Below are 22,722 nucleotides of genomic sequence, written 5' to 3'. Positions count from 1 at the left end.
TTATCAAAAGTGACTTGGAGACTAGGAGGTGAACTATGCATTAACTGCTGCTGCAGAGTCATGTACAAAAGGACCTTGGTTTTAATTCTCAACCTCCTTGTGCTCCGTCCTTCAGATAAGTGACTTGTTCAGGGTCACGCGCAGCGAGTCGGTGGCTGAGCGGGGATTTGAACCTTGGGCTGAGCAACGGGAGTCTTATTTCTCTGTATTACTACATGTGGCAATGCCTCGACTGTGGTGTGCTTTTGTAAGGGCAGCAGCGTGGAGGGCCCCTCCTCACTCAATCAGCCTCTTGGACTTGAAGAATCGTCGCAGGTAAAACACCTGCCAGACAGCCAGGCTGACCAGACACAGCATGGAGAGGAGGCTGAACCCCAGCACCCGGGAACTGGTAGACTCTGCAAGGCAAGCATTGGCACAGGTCAGCTCCACAAGCGCAGCACCAAACAACAGGGCAGGTAAGCGTTAAGCCGAGGGAACATGGAGCCACTTTTTCAGCAGTGTTTCTTTCCTCTCCTGAGTGTTAATGGACCAGGCTGGCACCACAGGATTTTTCTCGTTGTGGAATTTCTTATGATTACATAATGTTTCTTTTGATTACATTATGTTAAATAAAAGATCTAAATTATGTTCATATAATATATATATATATATATATATATATAATCATCATCAACATTCTGGAATTTTGTTTAAAAGACTACTTGTTTGTTTTTTTTTATCAACTTCTTAAAGCACTGTTTTTTTTGTATTCAGCCGATGAAGGACTTGTAGTCCGAAACGTCCTGATTATTGATTTGTAATCAATTATTCTACCTTTTTAAGTACCTGAAATATCCTTTTCTCTTTTTTTTTCTTTTTTCTTATTGATCATTTTGGTACACAGCAGTTTTCCTTTTTCTCAATCTCTCTCTCTCTCTCTCTCTCTAATTTTATTTTTTAAGCACTAAACATACCTGCCCTAACTGAGCTGAAAGCATAAGTCCACATGTCTCTGTCAAGTTTCATAGCTTTGTCTATTACAGCTTCAACTACAGCAGCAACTGAAAATTGTAACTTAAGTGAGTTTTCAGTTTCCTTTTTATTCTTCATGAAGTATTTGATCCTGTTAGATCCTGACTCTCCTTGGAGACCAAGCTGTACTCTCTCTGTCTGTCTGTCTGTCTGTCTGTCCGTCTCTCTCTCTCTCCACATACCATTGGTGTTGCTGCGGTGCTCAGCATTGCTTTTCATGTAGCTCAGCTCTTTGGCGATGGACTCTGAGAGATCCTCCATCTGTCTCAGCTTCACCTCCAGAGGCTTTAGCTTCTCTGCCTTGGCAATCTGAGACACACACAGACAGAGAGGTTAGTGAGCAACCACACAACAGTGCAGCAGGAATGGAAATAAGACTCCCTCTGAATAGCAGTTTGATCCATTCCTGGTTCTGGTACGAGTTTAAGATGCACCTGAGCTTGTTACCTAGACACTGGGGGCTTGTAGTAGTAATACCTGGAATGGGTGAAACTGCTGTTCAAGAGGAGTCTTGTATACATCCCTGGTGCAGTGAATCTCTCTCGAATAGAGTCTAGATGGACGGATATAAGCTCTTTCTCTGTTTCCACATGTGGGTGCAGTACTCACGTTTTCATAGTTCTTGGCTTCAGTACCGTGTTTGATGTTTAGAACGATCAGCTGTTCGGTGACCCCCTCAAAGCCTAGAAGAAAAAAGAAACCACTGTTATCAAATCTCACACGGCTGGACAAATAATAAGACACACCCGCGATACATAGAAGCTGCATCTCCCTGCTGTTGTAGAGACCGTAGATCTGGCTGGTGTGGAGTAGTGGTTAGGGCTCTGGAGGGTTCAATCCCAGGTGGGGGACACTGCTGCTGTACCCTTGAGCAAGGTACTTTACTGAGATTGCTCCAGTAAAAACCCAACTGTATAAATGGGTAATTGTATGTAAAAATAATGTGATATCTTGTAACAATTGTAAGTCGCCCTGGATAAGGGCGTCTGCTAAGAAATAAATAACAATAATAATAATAATAACAATAATAATAATAATAATAATAATAATAATAATAATAATAATAATAGTATAGGCATTGTCAATAGCATTCGATGCTTCAGTATAAATAATTAATGAAGAAAACTCTAGAAGCCTAATGAACTGCAGAGATGAATTTCCAGAGTACTGCATAGAATCGAGTAGAATAAATATGAAATAGATGTCAAAATGAGATACCCGTTTAAAAAGTTTCCCATGGTAAAAGCAACGTGTAATAAAGCACAGTGAAAGCATGGTAAAGCATAGGTAAGCATTGTAAAGAATAGCGATAAAGAGAAATAAACACGGCAAACTAAGTGTAACACTTAACACCTGTTTGGGTAAATGTATTTTTAAATTGATTTTTTTTTTAAACGGTTAGTCTCCAATGCTGTTGCTCTTACCGGTCGGGACCACACTCTCAAAGCAGATGTCAAACTCGTCAAAGTTATCGGTCGAGAAGGTGAACTTCCCTTTCTGGGCGTTGTCCTTCTTATATAGGGTATGCTCCGCGCTGTCCGTCACCTGGGTGAAGAGACAAACAAGCAAATACTCGTTTTTAGGTTTGCTTTCCTTGCGTCGGTACCCTGCCTCCGTCTCAGCGTGACCCCGCCGAGCGACCCCGAATCGCTCCTCCGTGAGAGATTCCAGACCGCGCAGTAAAACTACCAGCGATCCAACACGCAATAGAAAATGTTACTCTGTTAATGCGCCCACTTTGTGTTTAAATATTGTATCAGTTGTTGATGGCTGAGAACTTATTTTGTTACATGTATCCTGTCAAAACAAAACGATGTATCTGTTTAACTACCTACTGTATCCCTGTCTGTCTGTACGTCATATCTAATTAAACTGCCGTGTTCTGTATGTTTGTGGTCGTGTACCTGCTAATTAGGGTGACGTCATCTTGGGCAAATCCCAAACCAACCCCATAACATCCATCCATCCATTATCATTAACCGCTTACTCCTCTACAGGGTCGCGGTGAGCCGGAGCCTAACCCGGGATACACACAGAGGGCAATTTAGAATGACCAATCAACCTAGACAGCATGTCATTGGACTGTGGGAGAAAACCCACGCGAACACGGGGAGAACATGCAAACTCCACACAAACATTACCCTTGGTCGGATTCGAACCCAGGACCATGGCGCTGTGAGGCAACAGCGCTAACCACGCCACCGTGCCGCCCAACCACATAACTATGATGAGTAGGAGTAGGAGTAGGAGTAGGAGTAGGAGTAGGAGTAGGAGTAGGAGTAGGAGTAGGAGTAGGAGTAGGAGTAGGAGTAGGAGTAGGAGTAGGAGTAGGAGTAGGAGTAGGAGTAGGAGGAGGAGGAGGAGGAGGAGGAGGAGGAGGAGGAGGAGGAGGAGGAGGAGGAGGAGGAGTAGTACAGTATATCCCATTCAGTCACTGGGTGCACAATTACACCATGTTAAGTTTCATGTCTATTTATCTATTTATAATTCATTCATGTTTTTTTTTTGTTTTGTTTTTTCAAAGTTTTGGCAGGGCAACTTCTCAAACTCAACAGAGTTCACACAAACCGTTTTCAAATTTCTAAAAAAATAACAATAAAAATTCGTGGCCGAACTCTCCACGCGTTAAATTCTGTACCGCACACTCGACTCAAATGCGCCTGCTTGGCGTTGTGTCTATTCTTACACAAGCCGTATCATTTCATTTTATTCTACACGGTGTGGAAGTCATTTCAAAGCAGTTAAATACCACCAAAACGCATGCACTGTCTGTTATTATCAATTAAGACACGCGCGGTAAGGCGTAAGCAACATTTTGGAATGCGCTTCCACTCCAGTGACGTATGCTTACGAATTAAAAAATGTTGTAGTCACTTACCTTTAAATTGGTGACGACGTCATGCACTTCTGCGACCTCGTATTGCCCCGTGACCAAAACGTCTTTGCGGATCTCTTCCCTCAAGCATTTCCTCGCGCGGGGAGGCAAGTAGAATGAGATGCCGTGCACCCCATACTCGTGCAGCAGAACGCACAGCAGCACCCCGACATTCAGCGAAAAACACCCCATAACGATCCCCGTTTACGTTGTATATGCGCCCGCAGTTTGCTAACCTGCTTTCTGTACACTCTGGGGACCTTCTGTTTAACCTGTGCCTGCTATCCTACCCCTTGAGTTGTTAATCATACCAGCGTGGTCACCACTGCATTCCCACTAAGCCACTGAAGATGCCGAGGTGTGCTGCGTACACAGACAGCGGGCTCTGACGTGGCAGTGTGTGTTTCTGTGCGTTTGATCAATCCGGCACACCTCGGCTCTTCTCGGCTGCCCTTTTGTCAGGCGGCGGAAAAGACCGAACCACTACAGCAGTGTTCTCTGTGACACGAAAAACCAGTAAACACCCTTTGTGTTGTGTGTGTGTGTGTGTCTCTCTCTCTCTATGCGTATATATTTTTTTCTAACATCATGTATCTGGTTTCTCAGTTCATTCAACCAGCAATAAACAGATTAATGGACGATTGTAGTTTGAGTAGTTTTCTTGCGAGCCTTGTAATTTAACTACACCTTAAAAATTGGTTCTTACAATTTATAACGGGCCGAATAACATATTGGGCTATGTCATAGACCACACCAAATCGTACAAAAACGATATTCAAGCGTGCTTCAAGCATCCGAATCAAATAATTTATTTAGTTATCTTATTAATAGTAATTAAAACAAAGTGAAATATGTATTAATAAAAATTCACTCAATGACAAACAAGCAGATTAACAGATGGATAATTTTGCTGAAATATTTAGCCACGAAAAAAAAAAAAAAACACCCAAATATTCTAATCTTTGAAAATAATAACATCCGCTGCTGTGGTTCATTCTTACTGTGCTTCAGGTAGACAAATTAACACACGGGTCTGTTGCCAAAAGGACGACTGTGATAGGCTGAGAGTCTACCTGGCGCGTCCTCTCATTCGGTGACCACGCCCTAATTTATTCATTCTTTGCAGCTGCGGGTCAGAACTGCACTAAGCTAAATTAAACTGCCAATTAAGCACACTCAATCGCATCGGAGCTGTATGCTTGCTATTATGAGAAGTGTGGTATATTAAGTTTGCTTTCATTAAAAAAAAAAAAATTGTATTTGAGGTAATTCTACTGCACACTGTGTACTCCCTTTATCGAAAAAAAAAAAAAAAAAACGCGCCAAGAAACTAAATAAATCGGGAAGCTCACACACACACACACACACAAGACAATAGTAATCTGTTGCATCATTAAGCGCGCCAATTAGCCGGTAAGTTTTCTAAATTTGTTTTTCACAGCTTTTGTAATAACAATACGTAATGATGAATACATCGCAATTGCTCATGTACAAATACAGTGGCACTGTACCAAACACACCACAGTATACTGCGATATTGTAGGAGACTAGACTGTTTTGCACCGTCCTGTGTTTTCTGTATGTGGCTGAAGCTACAATACTGTATACGATTTTCTCTCTCTCTCTCTCTCTCTCTCTCTCTATTCAGTTCAATTCAATGGTGCTTTATTGGCATGACTTACAATAGCAGGTGTTGCCAAAGCAATTATACAATACAGACATGTATATATACAATGCATCATGAATACATATATATATATATATATATATATATATATATATATATATAGAGAGAGAGAGAGAGAGAGAGAGAGACACACACACACACACATATATATATATATATATATATATATATATATATATATATATATAACTGATAATCTCTCTCTCTCTCTCTCTCTCTCTCTCTCTCTCTCTCTCTCTCATCTCGTTAGATCGTGGAATATGCAAAAATAGCCACAGTAATCCAATCAAACAATATTCTGTGCATGCAAATACAGTCCTGCTACCGGTAAATGACGCTCTAAGTAGCCGCAGTTAACAATAACATTGCATACGTAAGATGAAATCTGCAACTTTCTAGGCGCGGAGAACAATGAAAGGGTCTAATTGAGAACATTATTAGTTCAATGAAGGGTCGAGTTCAGTAACTGGTAGCTCCGTTGGAATGAAAACCAGCAGACACAGGGGGGTCCCCCGAGGAGCGGGGTTCGGGAGCCCTGATCTAGTGAGCTGCCGCCTTAGATAAAGTTTCATTTTGTTTTGCTGTTGGCTTACTGATTATAAAGACATGTTGGTCGATCCAACCCAAAGCGTGCCCATGTACTGTAAAAATAGAATGACCCACTGGGTAGAGGTTCAATTAAACAATTCAGAACACGGTTAAGCCCAGGCGTGGAAGGGCCAGCTTATATCATAGCTCCCTGCTCTGTGTATTATATATGACTGTGAGTCATAATTCACTGCGTGTTTATACTCTATCAATCCCCATTGTGGAGAGGTGTAAGTTTAATGTGTTCTTTATGATTGATTACTATCACAGTTAACCATGCTGGTGTGTATATATACAAAGAGAGATGCATACACAAATAAATACTAGCCCTCATGTCCTGTGTTTGAGTTTACTTCCGATTTGGGTGAGCCTGCTTGCTTTGTGTGGCGATTCATTTTGACTCGTTCGTGCGTAAGCAAAACGTAGCCACCTCCAATCCAGCCGGCGCACGCTGCGGCATGCACGTTTTTTCCGAGTCTCTTTCCACTGAAAGGTCTTTTCCATTCTCGCACTGTTTTTACAATAGCGACGGATCTATCTATCTATCCACAAAATGATCTATCATCTATAACACGCTAATACGGTGAGTTAACTGTTTTACCCCTTCTTAAAAATCATGAACCACCATCTCGCTTTGAGATATATTATTAATACTTCAGTTGTCTGGTGTGTTGATCATATTAAGTTAAGGAATGTATAATGGACTAGCATTTAAACTGTTCCGTGTACAATCTGTCTGCTGTTTAAATCAGTGGGATTATGAACAGGTCCTTTCTTTGGGGCCTGCGTCGCTAGACGATACACGATTACAACATTTAAAACAGCTTTTTTGAGTCGCTTACTCTTGGTAGTCGATCTGTGTCTTAATAGCACCGCGTTCAAATGCATGTCAAGTATAATTTCGCTTTGTTATCGTCCCTGTTTTATTTTACCAACACCTTGTACTGTTGTAAATCGAGCGACACGTGTGCTTGGCATGGTAAACTGTGACCTATTTTTTTGTCCGTCCGGGTCATTATAGTTCTTACAACCTGCAGTTCTGTATATGGAGGTCAATAAAACCGCGTGTTTCGTTGCGATTGTGACTTGAGGACTGCGCCACGCAAACGTCGGATGTAATGAACGAAATCAGGTCTTCAAATAAGCCTTATTGCAACCCAACCCGCTTAGTGTTCACTCCCGTTAGCAGAGTACTGTGCACAAGAATTGAAAAACAACGTTGTTGCGCATATTGTGAATCGCCCTGCATATATACAGGAAAAAAACGTGGATCATATACTGCAGGGGTTTTAAATTATATATATTTTGAGGTTCTTTTCTCTATTAAAAATAGAGACTAGCCCATCAAAGTGCTGCAGTATTTAAGGAAGTTAGTTTCATTACCTTTTTGGAGGATCAGCTTTTTTTAAATGCTTGCGTAGACAGCGGGTGCGTTAACTGCTGCTCAGAGGGAGCAGAACTGAGCCGCCGTGGAGTAGGATTGCCAACTGGCCCCGTAATTCCGGGACACTTTTTAAGGCAGGTCAGGTTTTTAAACTCGCCTCCTAAACCACAAACGAATCGATTTTAAATCGACAAGTAAAGTGATCGTGAATTGCGTGAGCGTCTTCGATAAATGTGTTTAATTGCGGTGGCGGTTCTGTCGGGAGAGCATCATAGCATGTACTCCAATTGGATCGCTTGAAATTTTATATGGTGACATTATCTATCAAAATAGTGCAATTTTAGAGAATCTCGTTTGACTTTGTGGTTAAGTTTATATTTATTTCGGAGGCTGTGGTCCTCACGCGATAGTAATTCCTGCCCTCGGACACAGGTGTAACTCGTGGTTAGCACAATTATTCAGCTGCTTTAGAGACAGTTCAAGTATTTCACACCTCGCTTTACACGTTCAATAAAATCAATTAATTTGCGGTTGGAGAGGGGAGTTCAAAAATCGGACCTGTCTTAAAGTCTCCCGGAATTATGGGGCTAGTTGGCATCCCTACCGTGAAGCTAGGACTATATTATAAAGGATAGGACAGTCAATCCCGTGATGCACTTCGGTGCTCAATTACAGGCGTCATTTGTGGAGCCCACTCAGTACTGAATACATTGCGGCGATGCTGTGTCGCAGCGCCAGGGTATACCGTTTTTTTTTATTATTTTTTATAACAATACAAAATGTCGTTAATGTAAAGTGGCTGGCTGTTATTTATGTGAATTAATGCTTGATTATGTCAAACATTTTCCCAGAGCAAGCGAGAATACGTTAAAGGCATTGTGAGTGCACCGTGAAAGTGCTCGACGGGCTCCAGAAATGCTCCGCTGTTTACTAACTCCGCCCACTTGTGACATAATTTTCCTATCCTTCTTTATATAGTCCTAAACCGTGACGTGAGTTCTTTAACTGAGCTGCTCAGAGCGGCTGGCTTAGCGCGCCTGCTCTATATGTCCGAGTCTGTGAATATAGGGTAGTGTCTCTGTCTGTCTGCTCGCTCATCAGTACGCCACACTGACATATTTCGTGTTAAACTGGATACCGGTTTATCACGGTTTGATTAAACATTTCATTGCAAATTCTTATTTTCTAGTGTTCTGTTGATTATTATTATTATGTGTTTATTTAGCAGACGCCTTTATCCAAGGCGACTTACAGAGACTAGGGTGTGTGAACTATGCATCAGCTGCTGAGTCACTTACACCTACGTCTCACCCGAAAGACGGAGCACAAGGAGGTTAAGTGACTTGCTCAGGGTCACACAATGAGTTTGTTTAATATACTGAGCACTCTCGTGTTGGATTTACAGAGCTGGCATTGGTTGTAGTGGGAGGTAAGTCTTCAGAGAGGATAACATGGGGACAAGAAGTCAAGGTTATACTCATGGAAGGCTGTCTCCAATTGCACTGTGTGCTGTGTTATTCTAGCGGCAGTTTGGGTGTTTCCATATCAACAGTGTGTTAGGCTCTACTGCAGACTCGCTTGACCAATCACAACCTCCACAAACGGACCGCCTCCCTCCCAATGCAAAATCGGACAAGCAAGGATTCCAATGGAACCAGAACGGACTTTTTAGATTTATTGCCACTGAAACGTATTATTAGTCTCCAGCGGGCTGTTTTAAAAATGTCAAAACAGGTGTAACGTCAATTTTTGCTACCTCGTCAAGTTTTACTACCGGTAGCAAAATATGGCATTTAACTGTCACATTTTGCTACCTTGCCAAATTTTACTACCTGCACCAAAATGTTGTCTCAAAGTATAAACATTCAAAAGAGGACAAAATGGATGGCCAGGTAAGCAGCATTTGACAGAAATGTAGCTTTTTGGCATTTTTGTAGCCTTCAGGATAGATTTTATGGGTTAGGTAGTCACGAATAACCAATACCTTTGCAGTCATGATCACTGAATAATTATAATGAAACAAATTTAGCTATTCAACAGTAGAGGCAAAATTTGACAACCTCTCCCCAAACTGCAAGGGAATGAAAGCTTCGGGCATGCGCAGTGCTCAATGTAGGAAAAATGACACTACACCGGTTCTAGCTGGGTTTGTCTTTGTGATTCATTTGTTCCTCCCTCGCTCACAACACGGGCGGTCGCGGATGTGTGTTGAGTTACGAGTTAACTTTGTTGTTGCCAACTTCAAATATAAATCTTACTAGACTCGGTTCAAATAGCCTCAGTAATAGACGGACTTTTGTGTGTTGTTGCATAGCAGCCTGTGCTGTTGGCTTGCCGTTGTTGCAGTACGTGCTGTGGTGAGCAAACTCGAAATGGGAACACACGAATCTCTGTCGGAAAGAGAAGCCGCAGAGCGTGTTATTCACCAGTGATGCTAATAACCACGTAAGCTAACGCGTTTTGTTCTTAGTAATTTATTTGTTTACCCTACGATTTAATATTAAATATTGAGTTCTTTTTAAGTAAATTACTGCACTTCCTGTTTTTTTTTTTTTCTAGGCGAGTTTTATGAATGTAAGTATAAATTTCAATCAGCTAATAAATACGTGCGTTCATCATGTTCTCTCTGAAGTGCGTGTGATACTCGGGTTTTCTGAAGTATTAATTAATATCGCGCTACTCTAGACGGAATTGTTGTCGAGTTCCCAAAGGCTGCATTCAAAAGTTAATAAGTTAAACCGCATTTTACGTACTGGAGTAAAGACAACAGACGTAGCTTGTCTCTGCGTGTTTACCTCCTTCAGTTCTGAACTGAGTTACAAGCTGAGAAACAAACTAATTAGTGCTTAGAGTATTAGAATGATTTACCTCCTAGTCATTTTTTTTCCTCACCCAGGTTTTCGGAAGTTTGGTATTATTTATTTTTTTACTTATGGACAACATATTTCTCTTTCCACTCCGCATTCCAAACACGCCTGAACAAATCGCTAGCGTGACGGTGACTGAACGCAACATCAACACGCATTAGGCTGTTTTTCTAAACGTTAATAAAAGTAATGCAACTTCATACTGTGTCTAGGGGTGGTGGGGGGGCGTGTTTTTTTTTTTTTTTTTTTTTTTTTTTGTAACGTTCCACATTAAATCTAAGCCGCTTTGTGCTATAATGCAAACATTGAGAGTTAGATTATGTACTTGCGTGGCGGGGCGTTACACGGAACTAGTGTACATAATTGAAATTGGAGATAATATTTGGTGCTGTACATTATAATGGTGTCAAATGTTAACTGGAGGTTTTTTTTTATTATTATTTGTATTAAAACTATTCTACAATCCTTATAAAAATATTACCACCGTAATTTTGCAGTCGCCTCCCCCCCCATGTTTTACTACACATTTACTGTAGTTTACCATGGTTTTACATGTTTTAACAGGCTTCACTATACCTCTGTCCACAGGTCCCCCGTTTAAAACCTTGAAACTCGCACGGATTGGAATTCGTCATGGATCGACCGGATAGGGTGAAAGACCGGTAAGAACTCTATTGGGTCCTTAATAGTACAGAGTTAAAACCTCAGCTGCTGCAGAGTCACTTCCAATAGGAGCTCGTTTGTTTTACGTCTCATCCGAAGGACGGAGCACAAGGAGGTTCAGTGACTTGCTCAGGGTCACACACACTGTGAGTCAGTGGCTGAGCCGGGATTTGAACCTCCTGGTATCAAGCCCTCTCTTATTTTTCTTTAACCACTGGACCCCAGCCTGTAATCGATCAGTTCTGTCGTTTACAATTCCCATTTCTCTGCTTGTTGCGGAGCGTGGGCAGTGTGTTTCGGATAAGGTATTCATGCAGCTCCTGTATTGCTCTGACAGAGCTGCTTGGAAGACCTGAGCTCAGTGTCTGTTTTTCTCTCTTTCCCAGGGGCTGTCTGGTCGCGATCATTTTCTTCATCCTGGGGCTCGGGACCCTCCTTCCCTGGAATTTCTTCATGACCGCTAGTCTGGTAAGTACAGGGGTTCCTGGGGGGGGGGTCCTCAATCGAGGGGCATGAGCCAAGGAAGTTTGGGACCCAGTGGTGTAGCAGAATGTGGATACCCTTGTCCATTACCCTGACAGTACTTCTCATAATGTTTGCTGTTGTATAGCGCTTTTTAAAACTACAATACTGTGTGTGTGTGTGTGTGTGTGTGTGTACAGCATTTCCCCTATCCTAGTGTCAGCAGTTTAGTTTCATAAGAATGATACAAGTACGCATGGTACAATTTCACAATGCTTCAGTTCAACTTCTGTTTTAACTTCTGTTTCAGAAACGCTCAAAAGAAACTGAACAAATGCCTTCATTCAATATATTTTAGTTTCCTTTTAGTGTTTCTAGCACTATTGGGGGTCTTATAGTTAAGTGGGCCTAGGGTTCAATACACATGGAAAAATCAAGACAATAGACCATAGACCATGCAGATCTACCTGCTGTGGGACAGTAGTTCCATTAAAGGCGTAGCTCACACTGTAACTTTCTCTCTCTCTCTCTCTCTCTCTCTCTCTCTCTCTCTCTCTCTCTCTCTCCCTCTCCCTCTCTCCCTCTCTCCCTCTCCCTCTCTCCTCTCTCTCGCTCTCGCTCTCTCTCCTCTCTCTCGCTCTCTCTCTCCTCTCTCTCGCTCTCTCTCTCCTCTCTCTCGCTCTCTCTCTCCTCTCTCTCTCTCTGCTCTCTGTCTCGCTCTCTCTCTCCTCTCTCTCTCCTCTGTCTCTCTCTCTGTCTCTCTCTCTCTCTCTCTCCTCTCTCTCGCTCTCTCTCTCCTGCTCTCTCTCTGCTCTCTCTCTGTCTCTCTCTCTGTCTCTCTCTCTCTCTCTCTTTCTCTCGCTCTCTCTCTCGCTCTCTCTCTCTCTTCCTCTCGCTCTCTCTCTCTCTCTCTCTCTCTTCCTCTCGCTCTCTCTCCTGCTCTCTCTCTGCTCTCTCTCTGCTCTCTCTCTGTCTCTCTCTCTGTCTCTCTCTCTCTCTCTCTTTCTCTCGCTCTCTCTCTCGCTCTCTCTCTCTCTTCCTCTCGCTCTCTCTCTCTCTCTCTCTCTCTTCCTCTCTCTCTCTCTCTCTCTTCCTCTCTCGCTCGCTCGCGCTCTCTCTCTCGCTCTCTCTCTCTCTCTCTCTCTCTCTCTCTCTCTCTCTCTGCTCTCTGTCTCGCTCTCTCTCTCCTCTCTCTCTCCTCTGTCTCTCTCTCTCTGTCTCTCTCTCTCTCTCTCCTCTCTCTCGCTCTCTCTCTCCTGCTCTCTCTCTGCTCTCTCTCTGTCTCTCTCTCTGTCTCTCTCTCTCTCTCTCTTTCTCTCGCTCTCTCTCTCGCTCTCTCTCTCTCTTCCTCTCGCTCTCTCTCTCTCTCTCTCTCTCTTCCTCTCGCTCTCTCTCTCCTGCTCTCTCTCTGCTCTCTCTCTGCTCTCTCTCTGTCTCTCTCTCTGTCTCTCTCTCTCTCTCTCTTTCTCTCGCTCTCTCTCTCGCTCTCTCTCTCTCTTCCTCTCGCTCTCTCTCTCTCTCTCTCTCTCTTCCTCTCTCTCTCTCTCTCTCTTCCTCTCTCGCTCGCTCGCGCTCTCTCTCTCTCTCTCTCTCTCTTCCTCTCTCTCTCTCTCTCTCTTCCTCTCTCGCTCGCTCGCGCTCTCTCTCTCTTCCTCTCTCTCTCTCTCTCTCTCTCTCTCTCTCTCTCTCTCCCTCTCTCCTGCAGTATTTCAATGATCGTCTGAAAGGGGAGGAGTCTCGGAATGATTCCGACCCCGGTAACGGAACCGCTGTCAATCGCACGGAATACTACTTCAACAACTGGATGACTCTGCTATCCCAGCTTCCCCTGCTTCTCTTCACCTTCCTCAACTCCTTCCTGTACCAATTGTGAGTGGGCAGGGGGGCAAACTGTAGAATGCACTCCCTAACCCCCCCCCCCCCCCAAACCAAGTGGCTCAAAGGGATGACCGCTAACGAAATAGCTCCACGCAATTCCCCTGCCATCCACATCCGTTCACTGTGCAGGGCTCAGAAGTGGAGTTTTGAAAGAAACACATGCTACAGCAAACATGCTTTATCATTGTAAAAAAAAATATACCTGGTGCCAGACTTGGGCTTCATTATAAACACAATGACAGCAGAATTGTTTGCTGAAATAGCAATTACAATTACAGTGCTACTTTGTTCAATTACAATTAATTACAATTACAATGCAGTTAATTACAGTTATACTAAAGAGTAACATAAACCGCTCCCCACATAAACATGTTTGCTCTATTTATTCCAAGTAACCCAGCAATGATTGCAGAAAATACATACGATGTAACAAATGGAAACCTCTGTCTCTCTCTCTCTCTCAGGATCTCGGAGCGACTGCGCATCGCTGGCAGCCTCCTCTTCATCCTCTTCTTCTTCATCCTCACCGCCTTCCTCGTCAAGGTCCCCATGGAGCCCGGGGTCTTCTTCTCGGTCACCATGGCGACCATCTGGTTCATCAACTGTGAGTCGTGGCCGCTGCTGTGCGTCGCGCGGGGCCTGTTCTGTAATATATGAGAGCTGCACCTTCCTGTTGTGAGTCAGTGTCAGTTACAGTGGGAGTTTAACCAGGCTAATGGGCAACAGCGACAGGCTTTCTTTACATGTTACAGGGATGGGAATAAGACTCCCAGGGACCTGGAGGAGAAAAGATTTAACATGGTTAGAATATAATGTTTACAAACAAGGCGGATCGCTACGCCCCTGCTTGTCAGTAACTCTCTCCTCTCTCCTCTCTCTCTCTCTCGCTAGCCTTCGGCGCGGTGCTCCAGGGCTCTCTCTTTGGGCTGGTGGGTTTGCTCCCGCAGAAGTACAGCACCCTGTTCATGAGCGGGCAGGGGCTGGCCGGGACCTTCGCTGCCCTCGCCATGTTGCTGGCTCTCTCCAGTGAGTACCAGCCACCGCCACCTGGGGGCGCCCTTTACTAAACACACCCAGGATAGGATCTCTGGAGGCCAGCACAGGATGCTTCGCTTCGTTGGTGTGATTTCTGATTCTGCACTTTTTCTTTTATAGCGCCTTTTCAAGTTTTTTTTAAAATTTCAAATGTATTTATTTAACCAGGATATGACCCTTGAGATCCGTGCATCCTGCTAAATAAGCGGACGGGCTCTGGCATTCTCAATGCACCGAACAAACTTATCAGAACAAATAGGATTACATTTTCTTCACATTTTAATAAGCAGCATTTTAATTGATAGTCAGCTATTTTAATTAAGTCACAACCTTAAGGCAATGTACCAGGGATGGAAATAAGTCTCCTATTGCACAGGTGCATCTTACTAATAATTGAACTATTATTGATCGATTATATCTCTGGTATAATAGCAGTTACCCTGGTGTGCACAGTCTCAATTACAATTACATTACAATGGCAGGTTACATACGAATTGCACAACAACAATTGGAATTGAACCCGAATCTTCCCTGAGCTGCTCCGTGTTCTGTTTCCGTGCAGGTGGGACAGACTCCGAGACGGCCGCTCTGGGGTACTTCATCACCCCCTGCGTCGGAACCCTGGTCTCTGTGGCTTCTTACCTGCTCCTGCCTCAACTGGTGAGCCACTCCAGCCCAGTGCCTCTCCATACCGTTCCCGTCACTGGGAATCGGAGCCTAGAAACGCTGAAGTAAAATGAAGCAGCATTTTAATTGATAGTTAGCTATTTAAAATCAATTCACAACTTTAAGGCAATGTAGCAGGGCTGGGAATAAGACTCCTGCACAGCAGTGTGATCCAGTCCAGGTTTCACTGCTACCAGCTTGATTAGCCCCAGTGTGTCTAGCTAACAAGCTCCGGTGTGTCTTATTAAACTCCTAGTGAAACCAGGAATGGATCAAACTGCTGTGAGTGTTTTATAGTTATTAGTGAGTCATTTAGCAGACGCTTTTATCCAAAGTGACTTACAGAGACTAGGGGGGTGAGCTATGCTTCATCAACAACTGCTGCTGCTGCTGCTGCAGAGTCACTTCCAGTAGGAGCTCGTTTGTTTTGCGTCACTGGAACCACAGTTTCTTCTGTTGAAGATCTTTGGGTTACTTGCTTGTATATTAGACATAGATAAGTATTTCTGAAATCATTTTTTTATATCTGCACCACGCAGTAGACTACGTGAATGACTTGGTCGATGTTTGTTTTATTTCTTTTGTTCCTCTCTCTAGGAGTTTGCCCAGTTCTACTTGAATAAAAGTAATCAGAAAAAAAACTATGAGCTGGAGAGCAACGACACACTGCTGAATAAAGGTAGCCGCATGCATTCCCTTTAATTGAGTGGGTTGGTTAGTGGGTTAGTTGGATGGGTAAGCTAGTTGGGTTGGTTTGTTGGTGAGGTAAGTTAGCTAGCTATATAGTTAATTCAGCCCCTCTGCTACAGTGAGTAACAATGTTTTTGCCTGGTTAGTATTTCTTTCTGTCTGTCTGTCTGTGTCTCTCTCTTTCTCTCTCTCTCTCCCCTCTGTCTCTGTCTGTCTCTCTCTTCCCCCTCTCTGTCTCTCTCTCTGTCTCTCTTCCCCCTCTCTCTCTGTCTGTCTCTCTCTTCCCCCTGTCTGTCTCTCTCTTCCCCCTGTCTGTCTCTCTCTCTTCCCCCTCTGTCTCTTCCCCCTCTGTTTCTCATCCCCCTCTCTGTCTCTCTTCCCCCTCTCTCTCTGTCTGTCTCTTCCCCCTGTCTGTCTCTCTCTCTTCCCCCTCTGTCTCTTCCCCCTCTGTTTCTCATCCCCCTCTCTGTCTCTCTTCCCCCTCTCTGTCTGTCTCTCTCTTCCCCCTGTCTGTCTCTCTCTTCCCCCTCTGTCTCTTCCCCCTCTGTTTCTCATCCCCCTCTCTGTCTCTCTTCCCCCTCTGTCTCTCTTCCCCGTTTCTCGTCCCCCTCTGTCTCTCTCTCTCTTCCTCCTCTGTTTCTCTTCCCCCTCTGTTTCTCTCTCTTCCCTCTCTCTCTCCTCTCTTCTCTGTCTCTCTCTCCCCCTCTCTTCTCTCTCTCTCCCCCCTCTCTATCAAGCCCCCCGTGTTGTTTTGCTGTGCATCACAGTTCTCTTGCCCCCTGTGAGTTCCCTCTCCTGTTTCCTCAGAGAGCGCCGCCCTGCAGGAGGACGGGAAGCAGAAATCCTCCCTGTGGGATGTGCTGAAGCAGGTGAGTCTCCCTCCCCACAGCAACGGGAATGTTTAATCAGTTAAACAAGAATAAATCCATCAGAATGAGTAGTGGGTTAGGGTAATGGTTGGGGTAAGGGTAAGAGTAAATAGAAGTAAATGTTTACTCTGTGAGAAAAGTAGTAAAGAACTCTGGAGTCCATCTTTGTGTCTTCAATTGATTAGTGATTGCTTTTGTATTACCCACTTAGAACCATCATATCCTCTCCATAGCTGTAGTGTGTGTGTGTGTGTGTGTGTGTGTGTGTGTGTGTATATATATATATATATATAATATATATGCATGTGTACATATAGACACAGTATGAAGTGTTGAGAGGTGTGAGTATCAGTGCTCTGTGGTGTTTGCTCCTGCAGATCCGGGTCATGGCCTTCTGCATCACCTTCGTGTTCACCGTCACGCTGTCTGTGTTCCCCGCAGTAACTGTGGACGTGAAGACCGTGTACACAGGAGGCTGGGGTGAGTGTAGGGGGCTGGGGTGAGTGCAGGGGGCAGGGGTGAGTGCAGGGGTGAGTGTAGGGGGCTGGGGTGAGTGTAGGGGGCTGGGGTGAGTGCAGGGGGCAGGAGGCTGGGGTGAGTGTAGGGGGCTGGGGTGAGTGTAGGCGGCTGGGGTGAGTGCAGGGGGCAGGAGGCTGGGGTGAGTGCAGGGGTGAGTGTAGGGGGCTGGAGGCTGGGGTGAGTGTAGGAGGCTGGGGTGAGTGTAGGGGGCTGGGGTGAGTGTAGGCGGCTGGGGTGAGTGCAGGGGGCAGGAGGCTGGGGTGAGTGCAGGGGGCTGGAGGCTGGGGTGAGTGTAGGGGGTGGGGTGAGTGTAGGTGGCTGGGGTGAGTGCAGGGGGCAGGAGGCTGGGGTGAGTAGGGGGCTGGGGGCTGGGATGAGTGCAGGGGTGAGTGCAGGGGGCTGGGGGCTGGGGTGAGTGTAGGGGGTGGGGTGAGTGTAGGTGGCTGGGGTGAGTGCAGGGGGCAGGAGGCTGGGGTGAGTAGGGGGCTGGGATGAGTGCAGGGGTGAGTGCAGGGGGCAGGAGGCTGGGGTGAGTGCAGGGGGCAGGAGGCTGGGGTGAGTGCAGGGGGCACGGCAGTGTGAGGCGATGTCGTTGCACAATCTCACCTCCGAGAGCGCAGAGCTGCTAGGCGTGGGTAGAAAGCTTGAACTTTGTTTGCGGTTAACAAAATTCGAGTTTAATGAATGAATCAATTCCAAGTCCTTCAAATGAATTGCTTTTTAAGGAATTGGAATTCCAACCAACCCTGTAAAATGCTCTAATCCAATCCAGCATTGCGTTGACCCCGTCTGTCCTGTTCCGTTCTAACCCCTCCCTCGCTCCCCCTTGTGTTTGCAGAGCGCTACTTCACCCCAGTCTGCTGTTTCCTGGCCTTCAATGTGATGGACTGGGCTGGAAGAACCGTCACCTCTTTTGTGAGATGGGTGAGTTTCATATAAATACAAATATATATACAAAAAAAAATAATTGCTTGATCTGATTATGCAGGTCTGCTGCACTTATAACAGATCCTGTTAGAACAGAGTTCCGTTTACAACGTTAGGAGCGTGACCATGCAAACAACATGGGCTTCAATGGGACTCTCTTATAAAGTATATACCGTTTTATTACGTACAGGTTTCCTGTTTCAAGGCATATCTTTTGCACCAATAAGGTACACCTGGGACAGTAAATGAGTCACAGCGTCCTAGGAAAAACCGTTGCTGTTTACTTTTCTTCTATGTAGGTCTGCCACAGTGAGTTAAATCATACCTCTCTCTCAAATTCAAATGTGCTTTATTGGCATGACTATACTACAAGTATTGTCAAAGCAATACAACAGTTAACTGGCATGTATATATGAACTAAACATTACTAAAACATTTCCCTCTCTAACCTCTTTCACCCTCCCTTTCTCTCCCACCCTCTCCATTGCAGCCCTGTGACGGGATTGTAGTGTGACGTGCTTACTGTGTGTCCCTCAGGCTGTGACAGATCTCTGCATACTGGCCAGCCAGTATGGCCGTGTTTGTGTGTGTGTGTCCCCCCTCCCCCAGCAAAACTGACCGTGTCTCTCTCTCTCCCCCTCCTCCCCCTCTCTAGCCCCGGAAGGAGAGCCCTCTGTTCCCGGGGCTGGTGTGCTGTCGCGTGGTGTTCATTCCCCTGCTCATGCTGTGCAATGTGCAGGAGCGGTCCTATCTGCCTGTGCTGTTCTCCCACGACATCGTCTTCGCTCTCCTCATGCTGCTGTTCTCCCTCAGCAGTGGATACTGCGTCTGCCTCTCCATGTCCTACGCCCCACAGTGAGTAGCAGTAGTATTATTTTGAAAGTCTATGCAATAGGAGTCTCCTTCTCTGATTTATAGTTGTTACGAATACATCATCTCCCTAAGTCTTGTGACAAAATATTTCAAACATTAAGTGATCATCTGTGATTGTATAATTTTATTTATTTTTTTCCCCCAATTTGAAATGGCCAATTGTATTTAGGCTCAGTTCACTGCTCCCACCCCCGTGCTGACTAAACCCTCCCTCCCCCGGGCGGCGCTCGGCCAATCGTGCGCCGCCCCCTGAGAGCTCCCGTCCACGGTCGGCAGTGGAATAGCCTGGACTCGAACCAGCGACCTCCAGGCTATAGGGCACATCCTGCACTGCAAGCGGAGCGCCTTTACCAGATGCGTCACTCGGGAGCCCTCTAATTTTATCATTTTTTATCTTATTTAGAGGTTGCTCATTTAAAATATGGCCCCTTTATACAGCGATTGTCAGTTTGACTGTTACTCCAAACTTTAGTCTGCTTGCCCCATTAACCCTTTGCGGTTCATTTATTAATCGCGCGTCAGGCACGCCAGGTCTAATTAATTTTCACACGCGCAGTTAATTTTATACGCGCTGTTTAAAAGTATTTTTTTTCACAGTCAAACGGGTTTAAATGGCCCTGCATATCAACAAAGCACACACTAGGCATCTCCAGCCCCGCCCCACCCTTTCGTTTGCTATAGCGTTCAGCTATGTAAGAAATAAATAATAATAATAATAATAGTCGTACATACCGATCGATCATCTCCGGATCACTCGTTTTATCACTAAACTCCTCAATAATGCGATCCAAGTCATTATTTTATTACTATAACATCTGAAAAAAGCTCTGCAAATGTCCATGATAGTCTCAGTGCGCTGACGCACTCAGCCAGCTTGTTTACTATGAACGCCCCATTATCTGATACCTGATACCATGTATGACTATTCATGAAATACGACTTTTTTTTTTTTTTTTTTTTTTTCCGACTTGTCTCGGCTCCTGTCGCTCCCACTCGGCAATTGAATGGTTTTCTCGGCTTTTTCCGGAGAAAAAACGACTAAACACCCGTTTATTGCGTTGCTATAATGATGTCGGACCCAGTCCGACAAAGGACCTGTGAGGAATAATTGCAATGTCGGACCCAGTCCGACAATGGACCGCAAAGGGTTAACCCCTCTCTCTGTCCCCCCCCTCCCCCCAGGTTGGTCAAGCCGCAGGATGCAGAGACGGCTGGGGCTCTCATGACGTTCTTCCTGGCTCTGGGGCTGTCGCTGGGGGCCGCTCTGTCCTTCCCTCTGCGAGCGCTGGTGTGAACGAGACCCCCGAGATACGGAGAGGAGGAGTAGGGGGCTGCCAGAGGGAGGGAGCACGTGGGAGAGAGATTAAGAGGGTGAGAGAGAGAGAGGAAGAATGGTCTTGTAGGCATGACGGGGCACTACAGCGGCAGTGCAAAAACTACTGACGGGAACACAAGAGCAATGGGACTAGAAGACTCTGTACTGACGGGAACACGAGCAATGGGACTAGAAGACTTTCTTAATGTCCTGAAGACACTGATTTTTATTTATTTATTAATTTTTTTCCCCATGCGTTTCGAATCTTAACGTTTATCAAAGAATTTGATAAAGTTTTATTTTAACTTCATATGTTCCCACTGCCCGAGTGGTTAAAATCCTGCTCTTTTTTAAATTATTTTAAAAGGGATTTCGAAAGCTGCTGACGAAGGGAATTATATATAAAAATACTGTCTATTAAGGCTAGATAGTCTGTATGACTTACAGTACCAGTAGTTACTAATAACTTGTACATTATTTATTTGTGGATAGGGTGCCACTTAGTATTCAAAGTTCACTTCAGGTTTATATACAATCCAGAATGTGTCCTTGGAATTGTAGATGCATTTTCGGTTATTATTTTAGTTTAGATACAGTAGCCGAATTTTGACTGTTAGGAATTTGGTGGGTCTGTTTTAATGATCTGAACTTGAATGAATTCTTGAAACGGTAATACATTGAAAAGACTCCTCATGAATGCAAAGTGAACGGTATAGATTCAAAAATAATGCTGTTGTTTTTATGTCCTGTTCTCTGTTCTCTTTTAACGGTTCTGTTTCAAATCGACGTTCTTGTTGTCTGACACGGTACGGGCATTGCTTAGAACGAAGCTTTTCATTTTCATTTTCTTTTTTTTTTTGTCATTTCAACTTTTCTGGTTCCTGGAACCCTGCCTACTTTGCTGAAGTGCTATAACCTCACTTCCTGTGTTACGGAGAATAAGACCCCCCCCCTAAAACAACATGGTTTTACTTATAGGGCTGAGAGAAGTTATAGTCCCTTTATAAAAGTTTACTATGTCATGTGTGTGGTGTATTTTCAGTTTTACCATACATCTCAATGTTTACTCCTATGCTTTGCTAAACGTTTTATAAGGGTTAGTTTACCATGGTTCGTTACTGCATTTCACGATGGATTTTATTATTTTTTTTGTGTGTTTTTTATGGAAGTTGTAAAAATCATTCTTCAGCCATGTATAACACATTTTTTTTTTCTTGGGTACAGAGCAATATGCTTTACAAGAGCATAGAAAAGAGATGAGTTGAGGATGATTCATCATGCAGCAACAGATGTTTAATTAAATCTAAAGCTAGAATGAACTGGTCAGTGCACGCAATTTATTTAATTAATACATTATTAATTCATTTAATTATTTGTAATTGTGTTTAATTGTTATTGGGCCATTTAGATTCGGACAATGAGCTTTTGAGACCTTTTAAACTGTACAAGAGAGCAGGGAGGAAATACCAGGCATTTTAACTTCTTTCTTTTTTTGTAGTGTGTGCTTTTGCTCTTTTTAATCATTTGTCATGACATTTTTTGTTATGTTTTTAAAAAAATTAAATCATGCTTTTTTTTTTTTTTTTAAAACCCGCTTTCAAATTATTTTTCAATGTGGGGTGGATCCTGCAGTACAGGTTTTTTTCCCCCAGGAGGTGGTGCTGTTGCATTGTTATTCCAGGACAGTTGTACAACAGCAATCCATCTGGCATGAAAAGGTAATGCAGCCCCCTGAATTAAAGCCACTAGCTTTGTTAAATCTGATATGCATTACATCTATTGCAATGCAGGTTTTAATAGATGTGTGTCTCAGCCTAGTGTATACTTTGGATATCGCCCAATCAGGTTGAAGGAAATCAATGCCATTTTCTAGTTTAGGATTCATTCATATTGTTACAATATTATTATTTGTTTATTTAGCAGACGCCTTTATCCAAGGCGACTTACAGAGACCAGGGTGTGTGAACTATGCATCAGCTGCAGAGTCACTTACAACTACGTCTCACCCGAAAGACGGAGCACAAGGAGGTTAAGTGACTTGCTCAGGGTCACACAATGAGTCAGCGGCTGAGGTGGGATTTGAACCGGGGACCTCCTGGTTATAAGCCCTTTTCTTTTAACCACTGGACCACACAGTCATCAACAGTAAATATACTAATAACTTAAAATGAGATTTTACCCATAATGTACCAAAGAATTTGACCTTCTAGAATGTGAGTGTCCTTGCATACCCCTCCCCCCTCCAATTTTGAAACAACTCAAAGTCAAATTAACAATGAGAGGCTGCATCGAAAATAAAATAACTTCGATACTGAAGCAAACTGAAAAGTTCTGGTTATTAAGCACACAAATATTTTTCACAGAAGTATATATACAATTCAAAAAAAGGAAAACCGCTGTGTACCAAAAG

General features: G+C 44.1%; 2 protein-coding genes across 7 annotated transcripts; one reads left to right on the top strand and one right to left on the bottom strand.

Annotated features, from left to right (window-relative positions):
- Positions 1-14: 14 nt before the first annotated feature.
- Positions 15-4,396, bottom strand: LOC131722802 (transmembrane emp24 domain-containing protein 10-like). The gene is made up of 5 exons (XM_059015958.1): positions 3,893-4,396; positions 2,439-2,559; positions 1,624-1,697; positions 1,197-1,323; positions 15-398 (listed from the first exon to the last, which is right to left on the bottom strand). Exons 1-5 carry the CDS (start codon positions 4,079-4,081, stop codon positions 277-279), a joined length of 633 nt encoding a protein of 210 aa, XP_058871941.1. The 5' UTR covers positions 4,082-4,396; the 3' UTR covers positions 15-276.
- A 672-nt stretch (positions 4,397-5,068) lies between these two features.
- On the top strand, positions 5,069-21,314 carry LOC117398681 (equilibrative nucleoside transporter 2-like). Of its 6 annotated transcripts, XM_059015955.1 has the most exons (14): positions 9,708-9,993; positions 10,108-10,122; positions 11,004-11,077; positions 11,465-11,546; positions 13,246-13,409; positions 13,883-14,022; positions 14,310-14,444; positions 15,016-15,113; positions 15,717-15,798; positions 16,617-16,678; positions 17,056-17,158; positions 18,036-18,121; positions 18,780-18,979; positions 20,180-21,314. In XM_059015955.1, the coding sequence occupies exons 3-14, from the start codon at positions 11,049-11,051 to the stop codon at positions 20,289-20,291; spliced, it is 1,293 nt and encodes a 430-aa protein (XP_058871938.1). In that variant the 5' UTR covers positions 9,708-9,993; positions 10,108-10,122; positions 11,004-11,048; the 3' UTR covers positions 20,292-21,314. The 6 variants fall into 6 exon arrangements, with proteins under 6 accessions (XP_058871935.1, XP_058871936.1, XP_058871937.1 ...); XM_059015952.1 differs by lacking the exons at positions 9,708-9,993; positions 10,108-10,122 and adding an exon at positions 5,069-5,302; XM_059015953.1 differs by lacking the exons at positions 9,708-9,993; positions 10,108-10,122 and adding an exon at positions 6,516-6,747.
- Positions 21,315-22,722: the final 1,408 nt, after the last annotated feature.

The sequence above is a fragment of the Acipenser ruthenus genome, chromosome 51, assembly GCF_902713425.1.
Source record: "Acipenser ruthenus chromosome 51, fAciRut3.2 maternal haplotype, whole genome shotgun sequence".
Classification (NCBI taxonomy): domain Eukaryota; kingdom Metazoa; phylum Chordata; class Actinopteri; order Acipenseriformes; family Acipenseridae; genus Acipenser; species Acipenser ruthenus.
Note: the sequence above shows the minus strand (reverse complement) of the source record. Positions and strands in the feature narration are given on the sequence as shown.

Bases quoted from the DNA above. Each gene is read 5' to 3' on its own strand.
- LOC131722802 (XM_059015958.1), bottom strand. From the start codon at position 4,081: ATGGGGTGTTTTTCGCTGAATGTCGGGGTGCTGCTGTGCGTTCTGCTG. The intron at 2,560-3,892 runs GTAAGTGACTAC...CTCTTCACCCAG, and splicing joins ACGTCGTCACCAATTTAAAG to GTGACGGACAGCGCGGAGCA. The intron at 1,698-2,438 runs GTAAGAGCAACA...TTTTTCTTCTAG, and splicing joins TGAGAGTGTGGTCCCGACCG to GCTTTGAGGGGGTCACCGAA.
- LOC117398681 (XM_059015952.1), top strand. From the start codon at position 11,049: ATGGATCGACCGGATAGGGTGAAAGACCG. The intron at 11,078-11,464 runs GTAAGAACTCTA...TCTCTTTCCCAG, and splicing joins CCGGATAGGGTGAAAGACCG to GGGCTGTCTGGTCGCGATCA. The intron at 18,980-20,179 runs GTGAGTAGCAGT...CCCTCCCCCCAG, and splicing joins TCCATGTCCTACGCCCCACA to GTTGGTCAAGCCGCAGGATG.